General features: G+C 43.7%; 1 protein-coding gene across 5 annotated transcripts in view; it reads left to right on the top strand.

Annotated features, from left to right (window-relative positions):
- NNT (nicotinamide nucleotide transhydrogenase) overlaps positions 1-17555 on the top strand; it is a 77690-nt gene that overhangs the window by 9940 nt on the left and 50195 nt on the right. For all 5 annotated transcript variants that reach the window (XM_079793023.1, XM_079793026.1, XM_079793024.1 and 2 more), the window contains exons 3-7: positions 849-1078; positions 4136-4353; positions 8628-8715; positions 11322-11410; positions 12829-13016. In XM_079793023.1, coding sequence (XP_079649149.1) covers positions 849-1078; positions 4136-4353; positions 8628-8715; positions 11322-11410; positions 12829-13016 — 813 coding nt within the window. The remainder of the gene's footprint in view (positions 1-848; positions 1079-4135; positions 4354-8627; positions 8716-11321; positions 11411-12828; positions 13017-17555) is intronic.

Here is a 17555-nt window from a genome sequence, read left to right as displayed (position 1 = left end):
AGTGTGGGAGCCCAGGCAACCACCCTTCATCTCCTTCTAGGAGAAGCGGGATGGTTTTCTGGATTTCATGGCTCTGACTCATCTTCTGTCCTTGCGTCTCTACTGCTGTTTCTAGTGCCGTTGCTTGGCACCTCCCTTAGATCGCCCCACCCTGTGCTCACTGATTGCTGCTGCACTCTTCTGCCCTCTGTGTCCTTCCAGAGGGTCTCCCCTTCAGCTTCCTGAGAGAGAACCTCTTTGGGTGGGTAGTCACTGGCCAGCATAGAGTGTGCCCTGCCAAAGCTCCTGTGTAAGTCATCTCAGAGGCTTCCGGGTTTTCTCCTGTATGGCTTCTGATCCCCGGTCTAATGAGTTGTGGCTGAGATGTCAGGTCTCAAGATACAGAACCTGGAAATCTGTGAGGTGTTACCTGTGGCCACATTGCCAGGAAGGTGACGTTGGGTGTCTAGTAGAGGATGGTTCTTCACAACAGCTAATTACTCCTCAGTCTTCCATAAAAGTAAGGACAAGGAGACAGTAAACCCAAGAGGGTTAATTTGAAGAGTGGAGTTAGCATGTTGAGTGGTCTAAGCTAGTCATGTGTCTTGAAGAGAGCCATTGGGTTAAATAAAATATCTAGAGTTTTCAGGAGAGTGAGCATAAAAACTTACCTATCAAAAAAAAAAAAAAAAAAGGAAAAAAAGGTCAAAGAGTTAAGATTCTGAATCAGGAACATCATTTTGAACAGCGACTTGTATGTACAGTCTACTTTGAACAGTTTGCCCATATCCATTTTCTGAACTCTGTTATTGAAACATTGTTTACCAGATGTTCCTTTTTTTAAATTTTTATTTTGGCTTTGTTTGTAGGAATTCCATATAAGCAACTGACTGTTGGAATCCCCAAGGAAATTTTCCAAAATGAGAAGCGAGTGGCATTGTCTCCTGCAGGCGTTCAGGCCTTGGTCAAGCAGGGTTTCAACGTTGTCGTGGAATCGGGCGCTGGCGAAGCGTCCAAATTCTCAGATGATCACTACAGAGCAGCAGGTGCCCAGATCCAGGGAACAAAGGAAGTGCTGGCCTCGGATTTGGTGGTCAAAGTAATTATCCCCCCCCCCCCCCCCCGCATCCCCCTTATGGCATGCGGACTTTTCAAACTCTTTGCATGGAAAAATTAACTGTCTCTGTCCATGGTTAGAGCTTTTCATATTTCAAACAATGCCTTTTTCTCAAGAAATGATTGTATCCTATATAATAAAAGGCTAATATGCAAATCAACTGAACGGTGGAACAACCGGTCGCTATGATGCACACTGACCACCAGGGGGAAGATGCTCAACACAGGAGCTGCCCCTGGTGGTCAGTGCACTCCCTAAGCCGGCAGTCGGATATCCCCCAAGGGCTCCCGGACTGCGAGAGGGCACAGGCCAGGCTGAGGGACACTCTCCCCACCCCCCGAGTGCATGAATTTCGTGCACTGGGCCTCTAGTGTTGGAATATTCATGTTCAGGCCTTGTGATCTGTATTTAACCATGAAAAGAGAAACAAACGATCCTCCATTGTACATTGGCAGTGTGGAAGTCCCCTTTTAATTGGCTAGGGACATTTGTACCCCAGGGTTCATACATGTCCCAAATGTGCACAGGTGAGCATCTAACTGCTACTGAAATAGAAGGAAGTTGTGGAGCTCCTCCTGGGACTGAATGTGCCGTGATCTTGGGAAGGAACAGGGTTTTATCTGACGTCAGTGCTATTTTTAGAAAGGGCAGGATTGTCTTGGAGAAAGCAGCAGCGGGCCGAGGGGCGAGTAGCCCATCTACTTTAATAAAAATCTCTCAGATGTAATAGAAATGGATTGAACTTGAGCAATAAATCTCATATAGGGAAAGGCAGAGAGGCTGTGTTATGAGTGTAGCAGGGATAATTATTAGAGTTGAACATTAACTTAAATTCCTAAGCCTGCAACCAAGGCAGTCAGGGAAGTATGGATTATATGAGCGTGATTATCAGGTTAAAATAAGCTCCTCACTTTCAAGATCAGCTTTTTTTTCTGTTAATTTCTCAGGAATCAATCTCACACATAAACACACACACACACACACACACACACACACACACACACTTTTTTTTTTTTACAATAACTCCACTCTCTTGATAGGGTCGTAAGTAGTGGTTCTTGCAGAAGACACAAAACTGTTTTTTGTTTTGTTTACTATAGAAAATGAGAAGTAAAACGTATAACATGGAGATAAATTGTAATTTAGCTAAAGCTTTTATAGGTGTGCAGATACTTGGTAGAGTAAAGAAACTTAGGAAAAATAGAAAAATCACGGTAACCCATTCCAAGGTGTATTTTAGGGATGGTAATGTTTTGAGATGTCTCACACAAAAGGCTCCGTGTGGCACACATACGTTTTGGAAATGCTCTGTGTTCCTTTTAGGGATTTGCAATGTGTGAGCATGTTGAAGGCACTGGGGATCCTGTGATATGGAAACACTATCCTTGCAGTAATAAACTGCTTGTCCCGGGGGCTTCTCTTTCCATCAAGCTTGCTAATATCCTGAGGAACCAGTGGTCTGAAAGCACATTCAAGGAAACATTCCAATGGCTTCACTCCGATGCTGACAGTCTCAGCCCAGCCCTCGATAGGGGCCGGTAGAATCAATGCAAAATTGTCCCCTAATTTTTATTAAATCTGTATTATAGACTAGAGGCCTGGTGCACAAAATTTGTGCACTGGGGGGGGTGTCCCTCAGCCCAGCCTGCACCCTCTCCAATCTGGGACCCCTTGGGGGATGTCTGACTGCCGGTTTAGGCCCAATCCCGCTGGCTCCTAACCACTCATCTGCCTGCCTGCCTGATTGCCCCAACCGCCTCTGCCTACTGGCCTGATCGCCCCCTAACTGCTCCCCTGCTGGCCTGATTGCCCCCAACTGCCCTCCCCTGCCAGCCTGATTGCCCACAACTGCCCTCCCCTGCCAGCCTGATTGCCCCCAACTGCCCTCCCCTTCCGGCCTGATTTCGCCCCTAACTGCTTGTTCCTTCTCGCTGGCCTGATCACATCCCTAACTGCTTGCTCCCCTGCCAGCCTGATCACCCCTAACCACCTCTGCCTTGGCTCCCACCACTGTGGCTTTGTCTGGAAGGAAGTCGGACATCCGGAAGATGTCCGGTCGATCTGGTCTAATTAGCATATTACCCTTTTATTAGTATAGATTCTCACTGAGGAGAGGCAGACCTTGTCAGAGTGTCTTAATTAAAGACCAGAACCTGAAATCTTATGCATCCAAGATCAACAACCGAAATGGGAATAACAGACAAAGGGGTCTCATAGGTCAATTGAGACAAAATGCTGTGAAATGAAAATATTGACCCAGTATTGGTGGGTGTATTTCCTTTTAACACTTACTCCCAGTGCTGTTTTCTCTATGCTTACTTGCCTGAAAGCACTATTGTGGGCTGGGAGCTAAACGAAGATTGATTTTAAACTTGGATATAAAACACATTTCAAAACACTTGTAAAATGGAATTTAAAAAAATTGGCTTTAAAACGTGGACATTTGGAACCTGCAGGCATGTGGAGTGTGTATTCATTGACGGATTTGATACTTCTTAACAGAAGAGACTTTATTGTAGCTTTTTGCTTCAACCCAGTTCAGCAAGGCTACCGCTTTGCCTTCATCTATAAATATTCACCTGCAATTTTAAGGCGACATAAATCTATCCTTACAGCCAGGCGATTTTAGTTTATAATGTTCTTAACTTCTCAACACCCCAAGTGTTTGTGTTTGTCAAAATCCGCAAGAACTGCGTCTTTGAATACACAGCCCAAACTTCCAATGTCTCTTCATTGTGTCAGAGTGACCGGTTTGGGGAGGACAGGATGCTTGTAGAACCTGCATATTTTGCCACTGCTCCATAGCTCATTGTCAAACCTGCCGAGGCACTATTTTTAGTCGTATGTGCTCTTTCCTCAGTCCAGGGTAGATGTCATAGATCTTCGTGTGCCTTACCTTGTGCAGGAATGTAGTCAGACATTTATTGCTGAAAGATCACTCCTGGAGTATTCATGGCACGTTATTTAAATTGTCTTCTTTACTTCAAAGTATGATAAAGGTATTTGCATTTTTAATCGGTGATTTGGCTTTTTTCTCAGGTGCGGGCCCCCATGCTTAATCCAACATTAGATATTCATGAAGCTGACCTTTTAAAGACTTCGGGAACACTGATTAGCTTCATTTATCCAGCCCAAAACCCAGACTTGCTAGATAAACTTTCCAAAAGGAAAACTACAGTTTTGGCGATGGACCAGGTTCCAAGAGTCACGATTGCTCAGGGATATGACGCGCTGAGCTCCATGGCCAACATTGCTGGGTAGGTTCCCTCCTGTTTCGGTTGAACAACAGAACGGCGGTGTTACAGAATGTGCTCATTGTAGCTCTTCTCTCTTGGGGTGATTTTACTCGTGAGGATTGTTGGAGAGTGCAGCCTTTGAGAGTGTATTGCAGTTATTTTTAAGACTTTAAAAATAAATATATTTCTATAATTGATTTCAGAGAGGGAGGGAGAGGGAGAGAGAGATAGAAACATCAATGATGAGAGAGAATTATTGATTGGCTGCCTCCTGCACGCCCCACACTGGGGATCGAGCCTGCAATCTGGGCATATGCCCTGAAAATCAAACCGTGACCTCCTGGTTCATAGGTTGATGTTCAACCGCTGAGCCATGCTGGCTGGGTAAGACTCTTTTTATTGTTTCCCTGTCATCAGATAGGAAATGGTTCTTCACACTGTACTCCGTTGTAATCTTCCTGGGTAGGAGGCAAGTAGTATTTTCTTGCAGTAAAGGAAATGGCTGTCAGATTATTTGTAAGAAGAGTTTATTGTATTTCATATATGTGTGTATACATGCATATATTAGGTTGAAAATACTGTTTTTTCCAGCTTTTTAAAAAAATACATTTTATTGATTTTTTTTTACAGAGAAGAAGGGAGAGGGATAGAGAGGTAGAAACATCGATGAGAGAGAAACATCGATCAGCTGCCTCCTGCACACCTCCTACTGGGGATGTGCCCGCAACCAAGGTACATGCCCTTGACCAGAATTGAACCTGGGACCTTTCAGTCTGCAGGCTGACGCTCTATCCACTGAGCCAAACTGATTAGGGCTGTTTTTTCCAGCTTTACTGAGCTATAATTGACACATAGCATTGCATAAGTTTAAGGTATAAATATAATGACCCGATACATACTGTGAAATGATTACCACAATCAGCTTAGTTAACATAAATTGCTATTTTTATAGTAAAAAATGGTTGGTTATTGACAGTTTCATGTTTCAATTTAATATACACACATTAGCAGATTCACCATTTTAATTAGGTTTTACTTCCATAAATTCATAAAATATTTAATGAATAGGAAAAATGTCTGCACTTGCAGAAATTTCATCTGGTGTCAAAACCTGTGTTGATAACTGAAGGCTAGCTGTGTCCTCTAACCTCTGAGGCCTAGAGGGCAATGAACTTCATCTGCCGGAGCACTGATGCGTGCGGCCTGTTGCCCGCAGTGCTGTGTGAAGGATCCCAGGGCCCGTTGTGCCCAGAGGACTGGCTGGTTGCGCAGTCACGCCTGCCCCAGGGGAGGGACAGGAATAGCTCCCTGCGGGCGGCGTGTTGCTCACTTGGCTGGCGAGGGTGAAAAGTCTGGAAATCAGATGCTGCTTATGAAATCAGCTCAGCTAAGAAACGAGTTGAATTAGATTTTAAGCATGAAAACTATTAGTAGTGACAATTTGCTAATATGAATGAGGCACCAACAAATGAAAATGTTTTTAAAAAAACACTGCCTAAAAAAAAAAAAAAAAAAAGAAGAATCTGAATAAATTCTGACAGATGAGCTGAAAGTCTTCTTAGGTTTTATATCTTAGGTGTAGCATATCAAATACGCCACAAGATTCTACTTTGGGTTCCAACCATTCACTGTGGATGTAAATAAGACACAATAAACAAAAATGACAAGGTAAAAAACATATTTTGTTGTCCTTCGTGTAATATGGCAAATGGTTGGTTTAAAGACATTTTTGTGTGTGATATAAATGATATACCAAGGAACACAATACATTTTTGTTATATTTTATTTAGTTTGTAGAAGAGTTATGTTATGCGATGAGGGACTTAAACTTTTTTAGAAAATGTACAATGTAAACTTTTTTAAAAAATATGTTTTTATTGATTTTTTTTTTTTTTTTTTTTTTTTTTAGAGAGAGAGAGGAAGGGGAAAAAAAAGAAAGAGAGAGAGGAAGGGAGAGGGATAGAGAGATAGAAACATGGATGAGAGAGGGACATCATCAATCGGCTGCCTCCTGCACGCCCCCTACTGGGGATCAAGCCCACAACCTGGGCATGTGCCCTGACTGGGAATCGAACTGATGACTTCTTGGTTCCTGGATTGACCTCAACCACTGAGCCACACCAACCAGGCTACAATGTAAACTTTTAAGGGTGCTGTTGACTTTGTCATGTGAAATGTACATTTGAGAAAGGTCTTTATCAAAACCAGTAGCTTTAGATCAGTGGATTTTAGCTGCAGAATCTTTTGAGCAAATGAAATATTATGAGGCAACAAAAGCAATTCCACTAAGAGCAGAGTGGCCTGAGATGAATTGAGGGATGATGGGGGTCCAGAACATGTCTGTTCTCCATCCCACTCACTGTGGCCCCATAGCTGGCTGCAATTTAAACCTATGGGGATCCATGGAACACAATTTAAAGAATCACTATTTATGTCCTGAGTTGATATATGCGAAGGGTATAGTTTGAGATGAATCATCTAGTATACTTATCATACAACATGTGATAAGTCATTTTCTGTCTAAATCACATATGGTACATATACATACACACACACATGGCTACATTACATTGAAGACACATTTCTTTCAGTTCACTGATGTTCATTCTGAGTTTTATTATTCTCATCAAAAACAGGCCCACTTTTAACATTTTTTTCTACCATCAACATTTTCTTGTACATTTCCTGTGTAATCAGCTTCATTTTTGTTATTTTTTTCAGTATAGCAACTGAATCTTTTAAAATATTAATTCCAAAATTAAATTCTTGCAATGGTCTTTGAATCGCTATCACGTTTACTCTTTGAAAATTTCTATCACTTGGATTCAGAAATAGATGAACACATCATGTAACCTCTAAAATATTATTTCCTGCTTTTAATGTAATTTAACTTAAAATAGTGCATGCTTTTGCACCAATTATTATGTCAAGTATTTTATAAAGATATTATTAAGGAAAGGTTTCATTGTCAGCTAGTGGGTGGAGTTTATCATTACATAGTTGTATAGCAGTAAGATAGTGTTTATTACCAAGTGAGAATGTGCAAAAGTGTAAAATGGTATGAAAATGAAATTAATGTTATGTGATAAAAATATCCTATTAAAGAAAAGATGGTATAATTTACTAGTTCTTGTTGCATAGAGTATTTCTTTAGCTAAAAACACTTGTAGTTAGCAAGCATTTACTGTGACAGGCTGTAGGTAAGTGCTTGGCATGCATTATCTCATTTAGTCTTCATGACAACACTAAGAGATGCTATTTTTTTTTTTTGGTCCCCGCTTTATACATGGGGAAACCAAGGATTAGTGAATTCAAGAAAGTTGCCCAAGGTCACAGAGCACGTCGGTGGTAGAACTGGACTTGAGCTGAGGTCACTGTCGCAAAATCCCATGCTTTCAACCCCTAGAGATCAGGGGAAGTGTGTTTTTTTTTTTTTGTCCTGAGGCTGGAAATTGAATTTTATTATGTACAAGCATATTGCTAATCTAATTTTTTAATTTTAAAGTTTTCCCTCTGTTCTTATACCTGCTATGTAGTCACCAAAGAAACTTAGGACACTGTACTAAAGTAAAACAAAAAGTTTGAAATACCTGTCGTCTCAGCACCCAAAGAAAACCATTGTGAGCGGTTTCTTGTCTTTCCTTCATGTCTAATTTATCACAAAAGACTTTCTGCAGTGTCTGTTAGAAAGAGGCCTGGGAGCGGCATGGATTAGCATATGCCTCCTGGGCAGGATGCTGGGGTTACAGTTCTGGCTCTGCCGGTTACTAGCTGAGGGACCTTGGGCAAGTCTCTCTCTTTTTAAAAAGTATTTTAATTTGTTTCAGAGAGGGAGAGAGATAGAGACGTCAATGATGACAGATCATTGACTAGCTGCCTCCTGCACGCCCCCCACTGGGGATTGTGCCCGCAACCCAGGCATGTGCCCTTGACCAGAATTAAACCTGGGACCCTTCAGTCCGCAGGCCGATGCTCTATCTACTGAGCCAAACCGGCTGAGGGCTTGGGCCAGTCTCTCCATCTCTGTGTGTCAGTCTGCTCACCTGTGAAGTGAAGAGAATAATTGTACCTATCCATACGACGTCATGAAGGTCAAAGGCGTACGTATATATGTGTACACACTTGGAACTGTTTTTGACACATAGCAGGTGCCATATAAAATGTTAGCTATCATCCTTTGATGATTAGCATGCAATTGGTGACTTAGGATGCCATACGAGCCTCACACCTTTCATTTGATGGAATTACTCATTTTATGGAATTATTCATGCATTTCTTTCTTTTCCTTTTTTAAGTTACAAGGCCGTTGTACTAGCAGCAAATCACTTCGGACGGTTTTTTACTGGTCAGATCACAGCTGCCGGAAAGGTCCCTCCAGCTAAGGTAGAGAAAACGTTTGCTGTTTCTTCATAATATGAATTAATTAAAGCGAGGGTATGTGTAGTTTAGAAGGACAGCTATTTTCCCATGTTTGTTGCGTGTTAACTCCCACGGGTGACCTGTGGCATGTATAGATAGATGGCGGAGCCTCCAAGCGCTTAAGATTGCTCGAGAAAAAGCATGTTGATGTTTCCAGATGTTCTAGTCAGTCCTCTCTCTGCTTTTGATGCCCTAACTTGCATTCTTAAAGGGATTTTGGATGACTTGTTCTGTGGAGCCTGTTTATTACTATTTTAAAAAACAGTTTCAAGACACCATTCAGCAAATTCTTTCTTTTTTTTTTTTTAAAAAAATATATTTTATTGATTTTTTACAGAAAGGAAGGGAGAGGGATAGAGAGTTAGAAACACCGATGAGAGAGAAACATCGATCAGCTGCCTCATACACACCCCCTACTGGGGATGTGCCCGAAACCAAGGTACATGCCCTTGACCGGAATCGAACCTGGGACTTTTCAGTCCACAGGCTGACGCTCTATCCACTGAGCCAAACCGGTTTCGGCAGCAAATTCTTTCTTTTTTCCCCCCAGCAAATTCTCGATTTCCCAATGATTGTGACATTTTGGTTCATTGAAAAGATTGCCTTGGTTTCCTCACTTTTTGTCGAATGTTGGGTCAAGAGGACAGGAAACGGGAGGAGGTGTAACCGGGATATTTGGCAGGGGGCACGGGTGCACTTTCTTTCATCGAGATCGAGAGCAGAGGAGAGGGGTGAGAGGTGGGCATGGCTAGGTGAAAGAGTGGGTTCCCTGTGACCCCTCAACACTGCGTACCCTATCTGACAGTATAAGCAGGTCGGCACGGTACAGGAAACAGGACTTGACCTGTTGTCAGCCACCTGCAGAGTGTAACTGTCTGTAGGGTGCTTCCTGCTTTTAAAGTACTTTGTCATTATAAACCCAAAGTTCTCACACAAAGTAATTCACCTAGAAAAATGAAAACACACACACACACACACACACACACACACACAAACCACACCACAAAACAAAAAATCAACAAAAACCCACAATATCAGCTTTGAGAAATCTAGTTAATTGCTTTAAACAGGCGGGAGGAGAGAATGGCAAGTGTCCAGGTGGAGAGAGAATACATTCCTGCTCTAAGATTACATCGCCTTATTCTAGTGCCATTCCCTCTTTTAAATTGCGGAGTCTTTTGTTATTTCCCATTGAGGCTAACTTGGCCTCGTCCTGTGATTTTCACTTATTTTATTTCATGTCATTGTTGTAGCAGTGTGGAGGGGCGGGCCTTGGAGCCCAGAGCCTTTTTGTTCCCTCTGGTCCCTCTTGGTCACCTTTCCTGTAGAGAGAGTCCCCCCTCTCCTCCCCCGCCACAAACAAACCATTACCGTTAAGAGCAGTTTTCATAGGACTTTGGAGACACTGCCCGGGGGGCACTGGAGCACAGTTGACTAGTATAGTCTTAAAGAGGGGGAAGGAAGAGTGGGCATGATGGGTGGGGAGGAACCTAATAAACTTCAGTTTCTGTGGGTGGCTTCTCTCTCTCTCTCTCTGCTCTCTCTGCTCCCTCCCTCCCTCCCTCCCTCCCTCCCTCCCTCCCTCCCTCCCTTCCTTCCTTCCTTCCTTCCTTCCTTCCTTCCATAGCAACAAGGAGTTACCTTCCATTGACTGGGAAGCATAATAGGACTTTTCACACTGCAGACAACATTTTCCTTATTTTGTTTCTTAGGAAGCAGGGGGAGACTCTTGTTTCTGAGGAATTCTTTGGTTTCCTTGGCTCGGATCCTCCCAGGGTTAAGGAGATTAATTACATTGCTTTATATTTCAGCTACAATCCATTCAAATTGGTTCAAAATTAGGTGCTTGATCACCTGCTCTTCCTTTCAGAAGCATTTGAGCTCAAGTCGGGGTTGGAGTAAGCTGGCTCACCGAAGTTGTACCATCTTTGCAGCTTATTTTGATACTTTATGAACATAGTCAAACCTGAGCATTGGAGAGGGGAGGGGTAGCTAGAATGCTGCTACACTGGGAATGTCAGTGGGAGAAGCGCTGGCACAGAGTGAAGAACCTGTTCACCTTTTGCACACATACTGTGGGTCTTGCTGGCTGTAGCTTGGACACTGAGCTGCTGATTGTCAGGCTATTTTCAGTGAAGGTCGTTGGCCTTTGCCAGCAGCGTTCCTTTGATAAATTTTACGACAGTGGCTTGGGGGGAGGAGGAGGAGGATAGAGGGGGCATTGATGGTGATGGAAGGAGACTTGACTTGGGGCAGTGAACATACAATACAGTGTACAGATGATGTCTTATAGAATTAATTGTGCACCTGAGACCTCTATAATGTTAATCTACGTCACCCCAATAAATTCAGTAAAAAGGAAAAAATAAATAAAAAGCGGTGGCCTTCAGTTAAAGCGTTGTCTGTCGTTCAGAATGTTGAGTGAGGGCTGATGGTCGCCACCAGCACCGCCTGGTTTATGATTGAGCGCTAACTGTGTACCAGACACTGAAGTTGCTAGCGGGTGACTTTTCAGAATCCGTTGATAATGAACTTCATTGAAAACACACCGGCTCTGCCCTCTTTCCTAGATTCTGATCGTTGGTGGTGGCGTTGCTGGGCTTGCCTCTGCAGGTGCAGCCAAGTCCATGGGGGCCATTGTTCGAGGATTCGACACGAGGTGAGGGCTGTACTGGTGATTGCTGTCAAGGTCACAACCTTGTTTCACGTGGATGGTGTGCCGTCCTTAGAGTTTATAAATTTAAGTAGCATGTTGAAAACTGCTCTCTAAGCTCTTTAAATATTTCCAGTTTTTTCAAAGTGAACTCAAAGTGAAAAAGCATTACTTAGTGGAAGAAAATGTAAGGACCGAGACTCGGTATAGCAGAAATAATTTAAAAAACAAAATAAAACAAAGGACTTGAAAACTAACACCATACTCAGGTTTGTAAAAATTTTTTTTAACTTATTGATCTGAGAGAGAGAGAGAGAGAGAGAGAGAATCATCCATGTGTTGTTCCACTTATTTATGCATCCATTGGTTGATTCTTGTATGTGCCCTGACCAAGGATTGAACCTGCAACCTTGGTATATTGAGATGAGGCTCTAACCAACTGAGCTGCCCGGCCTGGGCTGAGATTGTCATTTAATGGGAATTTGAACTGTTAGCAGGCAGCTGCAGTGATTGTTGTCACCAGGGATGGGTGTTGTTGAGTTAAGCACTGTCTATCACAGAGCTCAGATCCCTGTTGGCTCTGGTTTTCCAACCAGTGCGCAATGCTTGGCCAGCATTTTTTAAAAAAATAACAGAATATATTTTTACATAATTCGAATGTGTTGGCTTTTTACATTTGCCATTTATACCATTTACAAGTTGCTTTCCCCCCCCCAAACACAATTTAATGAGGACTATGGGCAAAGATCACTCCGGTAAAACATGCCTAAGTAAAAGAGTCATTTCTATGGGAAAAGTCCCCCTAAGTTAGAACATTTACAGATGAAAACCTCCACTTGAGTGATTTGAATGAAGGCAAATCTTTTTTTTTTTTAATGTATTTTTATTGATTTCAGAGAGGAAGGGAGAGGCAGAGAGAGATGGAAACATCAATGATAAGAGAGAATCATTGAATGCCTGCCTCCCGCATGCTCCGCACTGGGGATTAATCCCGAAACCTGGGCATGTGCCCTTGACCAGAACGGAACCCGGGACCCTTCAGTCCACAGGCCGACGCTCCATCCACTGAGCCAAACCGGCCAGGGCAAGGCAAATCTTAATGTAGGTCAGGACTCCCATCATCATTGATAATGGAGCCACAGAGAAATTCAATTACTAGAGATGGTAATAGTGACATTCCTTTTGTAATTTGACTAAGGAGTTGGGATTCTCTATAGTTTTTTTTCCCCCTTGAAAAAATACTTATCATAAAAGCATTAACTCCCTTTAGAAAAACGTTGAAACAGTCCAATCAGAGACATCAAAAGGAAGCCTCCACTTTGAATATATACAGTTTTTCTTTTAAAAAATGTCTGCGTGAATGATGACCTTGGTTCTGTATTAAGGGCCTAAAATAACCGCTGCTTTCCCTCAACGATCGCCAGAGCTGCGGCCTTGGAGCAGTTCAAGTCTCTCGGTGCCGAGCCCTTGGAGGTGGACTTGAAGGAGTCTGGCGAGGGCCAAGGCGGGTACGCGAAGGAGATGTCCAAGGAGTTCATCGAGGCTGAAATGAAGCTGTTCGCTCAGCAGTGCAAGGAGGTGGATATTCTCATCAGCACCGCCCTCATCCCAGGTGTGTCCAGCCCCTGGTCCCGCAGCACTTTACTATGACTTCTTCAGACCGGGGTCAGTCATTGTTGAACGAGTGCATTTCTTCAAGTAAAGATCGACTTGCTTTGTAGAAAATGAGAAAGCACATGAGAGGCAGAAAAGACAAAATCACCACAGCCCTAGAGAGCAGCGGTCATTAGTAATTTGGTTTATTTGCTTCCAGTCTTTTTTTCTGTGTATTTTTATCTGTGTTCATAGATCACAGTCTATGTACAAGATTGTATTTGTACATAATTTTCTCTGTTTATACCCGTGGTAAATTGGTTTTTAATTTATTTCTGTTCTTTTTGTTAAGATGCTACCTTTTTATTGTAGGAAATTCAAACGGAACTGAAAAATAGGGAGGGAAAGAAGTACAGATTGGAAGTTCCACTAGAGATGAGCCCGTTACTAATATTTTGATGATCATTTTTTCACATGTGAGAGAGAAAGACAGGGGAGCTTCGGCCGTGTGTATATTTATGTAACTTCCAGTACATATATTTTTACTAAAGGATACGGCACTTTGTCACTTTTAGTTATGTCCTTTGACATGTTTGGTTTTTGTAACCAAATTGTGTGCTCTTTGGATATCAGGAATTACTTTCTAGTCCAGTATTACATCCTCTTCTAAAGAATATTTTTCACTCAATAGATGATGGTGTCAAACTAATAAGCAATTATTACTCAATAAACACTAACTTGATCTAGCAAGATATGGGAGTGAAGAAACTCTCCACCTTTTATATTCTTAGCTCTTGTCTTCTTTTATATACATAGAAACATCAATGATGAGAGAATAATTCATTGGCTGCCTCCTGCAGGCCCTCACTGGGGATCGAGCCCACAACCTGGGCATGTGCCCTTGACCGGGAATCGAACTGTGACCTCCTGGTTCATAGGTTGATGCTCAACCACTGAGCCACGCCAGCTGGGCAGCTCTTCTCTTCTTATGTTCTTTCCATGTGTTATCGAATAACGAATACCCTGATGACTCTAATTGTTTTCTTTTCTGAAATCTCATAGGGTTTATGGTTCCTTGTGTTAGATCCTATTGACGGAACCTCACTTTCTCTAGGGGACTGGGAAATTAAAAGTTGCTTTGTCCTGAAGTCATGGGAAAGGAGAAGTTCTCTTCTAACTCCCTTTCCCCCCAAAATCTGGCTATGATAATCCCAAGGGCAAGAATTTGATCATATCCATGAGCTTGTGGGGCAATACGTGCCTCCCAGCTCTTCTTTCTGTCCTCTGTGTGTCCAGGTGAGACCTGATAGGTGGGGTGGTCTCTCCAGACACCCCCATCCCACCTGAGATGGCAGGATAGGCAGCCGGGCAGGAGGCCCCTGTGGGCTCAGCCCACTGAAGAGTCTGTGTGTAGAAATGAGGCCTGGAGGTGGGTGCAGAGCAGGCCAGCCAGGGGCCCAGGTGGCGGTTGTGAAATCGGCCACCGGGACAGGACTCGTGAACAAGCAGTGCGGGAGAGGCTCAGGATTTGTCCTTCTGTGGCAGTGGCGCCTGGCTCAGCTGTTGCACAGGTGGCTTGGGGGAGGGGTGGATGGCCTTGCTGTGCCATCTGACCTTTGAAAGGCAGCTGCTGACTAGATGCGACAAGTGGCCAGTAGAGGGTGCTAAAACATTTGTTCAGGGAGTAAACGAGGCCCTGAAGCTAGATCTAGTCAAGCCAGACCTTGTTCTAAAGAACAGGATAGTTTGGACACAATGTATAGAATTATTATTGATCATAAAGCTGGAAGTGAGTGATAGAGCTCAAGACTTCTTTTTTAAAAAATATATTTTTATTGATTTCAGAGAGGAAGGGAGAGGGAGAGAGAGATAGAAACATTAATGAGAGAGAATCATTGATCAGCTGCCTCCTGCATACCCGTCTCCCTCCCCGCCACCCCTACCTCCTTCCCCTCACCCCCTTCCCCCCTTCCCTCCCCCCTCCTCCTTCCCCCCCTCTCCCCCTCCCCAGTGGGGATTGAGTTCGCAACCCAGGCATGTGCCCTTGACTGGAATTGAACCTGAGACCCTTCAGTCTGCAGGCCAAACTCTATCCACTGAGCCAAACTGGCTAGGGCAATAACACTTCTCATATAAAACACATACTGACTTTTAGGGCCTATCCCCCATAATATCTTTTTTTAAAAATAAGTAGTTTATAGTAAGTGTACTTTAGTAGAAAGTCAAATTGTATAACAAGTCTTTTTTTTTTTTTAAATCCTTACCCGAGGATATGTTTTTATTGATTTTTAGAGAGAGGGAGAAGCAGGAGGCAGAGAGAGAGAGAGAGAGAGAGAGAGTGAGAGAGAGAGAGAGAGAGAAACATCGATTTATTGTTCCACTTATTCATTGATTGCTTCTTGTATGTGCTCTGACTGGGGATTAAACCCACAACCTTGAAGTATCAGGACGACACTCTAACCAACAGAGCCACCCCAGTATATAACAAGTCTGAAAGAAGACTGTTGAAGAAGTTTTATTATTCTGTTCCTCTTCTGAAGCTATGATCGCCTCAGCACATTAAGTGTACAGAGAGACCAGTGCATTGGTCCAGAGCTCACACTCAGAAAGCTGGCCTGAAAAGGACCTTTCTGTTATTTCTTTTCTTTTGAAAACCAAAAAAAAAAGAAAAGTTAATTGAGGAAGGTGATCTTTTTAACCATCTTTTATCTCCCTCGGGGACTGAAACCGGAAAGCGTGAGCACTAGGAAAAAAGATGGAAAAGATCATGTAAAGGCGCAAATACCCTTTGAGCAGCAGTGTCCTTGCATGCACCTCTGCAGGTTTATGTCCTGAGCCTTTGCCCGGGTCACCTGGTGGCATGTCCAACTCCTGAAAGATCTTAGGGCAGAAGTTATTCTAAGGTTTTTCTTGAGTTGGGTCCAGAGGAGATTAAGTTAAATGTCAGAAGTTCTCCGAGTTGAGATTCCTTAGACCCAGTCCTCGTGGCCGTGCTGGAGGCCTGCGTGGATGAGAATGCTGAGAGGGACACAGCCAGCCAGCTTGTTTCGGGTTACAACCTAACGGACTCGGGAACCTTTCCTTTCTCCCAGGTGCACATCGGTCAGGGGGCTTGGAAAGACGGTGATCTTGTACGCGTGTGGGGTGTATGTGGGATGAAATATTTCTGGAGCCAGCTAATGACTGTGCGGCCTGGGATTTTGTACCACATACGAGTTCCATCATCTGGACCCCAGGAGTGGGCTGGGCAATCGGGTAAAGGCTGGAATTTCACTTGATGTAGGTGTCATCAGGATGGGGCCTCGCGGGCTGTCCCATGTCGTGGCGCTGTGCACACAGGTCGGCTCCCAGCCTTCCTGTCCAGCTCTTGGGCCTTCGAGACTACTTAGAAAGGAAGGCAGCCCCGCTCTGGGCATGCTCAGGCTGCGCTCATAATCTTCCTGCTACACCTTTTGAGACACGAGAGATTTATTATTATTATTATTATTATTATTATTTATTTTTTTTAAATATATTTTATTGATTTTTTACAGAGAGGAAGAGAGAGGGATAGAGAGTTAGAAACATCGATGAGAAACATCGATCAGCTGCCTCTTGCACACCCCCTACTGGGGATGTGCCCGCAACCAAGGTACATGCCCTTGACTGGAATCGAACCTGGGACCCTTGAGTCCGCAGGCCGACGCTCTATCCACTGAGCCAAACCGGTTTCGGCATTATTATTATTATTTTAAATATATTTTATTGATTTTTACAGAGAGGAAGGGAGAGGGATAGAGAGTTAGAAACATGGATGAGAGAGAAGCATCCATCAGCTGCCTCCTGCATGCCCCCTACTGGGGATGTGCCTGCAACCAAGGTACATGCTCTTGACCGGAATCGAACCCGGGACCCTTCAGTCCGCAGGCCAGCACTCTATCCACTGAGCCAAACCGGTTAGGGCTATTATTATTAATTATTATTATTATTAGCATCCCTAGCGTACTGGAAACCTGTTAGCGAGACTTAAATAGACTTGGAATATTTGACCAGGAAGAGGCTGAATCAGGTTGAAGATCTGATCAGTGAGTTAAGGAGGGGTGAGTGGAGAGGGGTGAGGAGCAAGCGTGGTGCTTTAGCACTGACCGTGTGCAGGCGGATTTCACCTAAATCCCAGTGAGAAGGGAGTACTGTGGAGCGCATGCCAAGTCTACCTGCCAGAAACAGACTTCTCCATGTCAAGGCTTTCCTGAAGGCCACCTCATGGAAAATCGGAAGCTTTCTGCTGTCCCTTCCCCACCTCAGGTCGGACCCTCCCTGTGTGATGGGACCGGAGCTATTGGAAGGCCTGGGGCTTTGTTCAATAATGATGACTTGTCTTGGAGCACCGGGTTCCCTGCATCATTCGGTAATGGCCTCTGAAATGATCAGGATTGGGTCACGTCACCCCCACACCCCCAACCTTTGCTACCACGTCTGTACTTCTGGGTAGGGTATTTCTGTAGCGTTTGGGCCAGATTTAGCTTTGGGGCCTCATGTTAAAGTAACGTAGCGCTCTCCGGGTCGGATTGCAGTCACG

The sequence above is a fragment of the Cnephaeus nilssonii genome (assembly GCF_951640355.1).
Source record: "Cnephaeus nilssonii genome assembly, chromosome: 2".
NCBI lineage: Eukaryota > Metazoa > Chordata > Mammalia > Chiroptera > Vespertilionidae > Cnephaeus > Cnephaeus nilssonii.
This window is presented reverse-complemented; position numbering and strand designations above follow the sequence as displayed.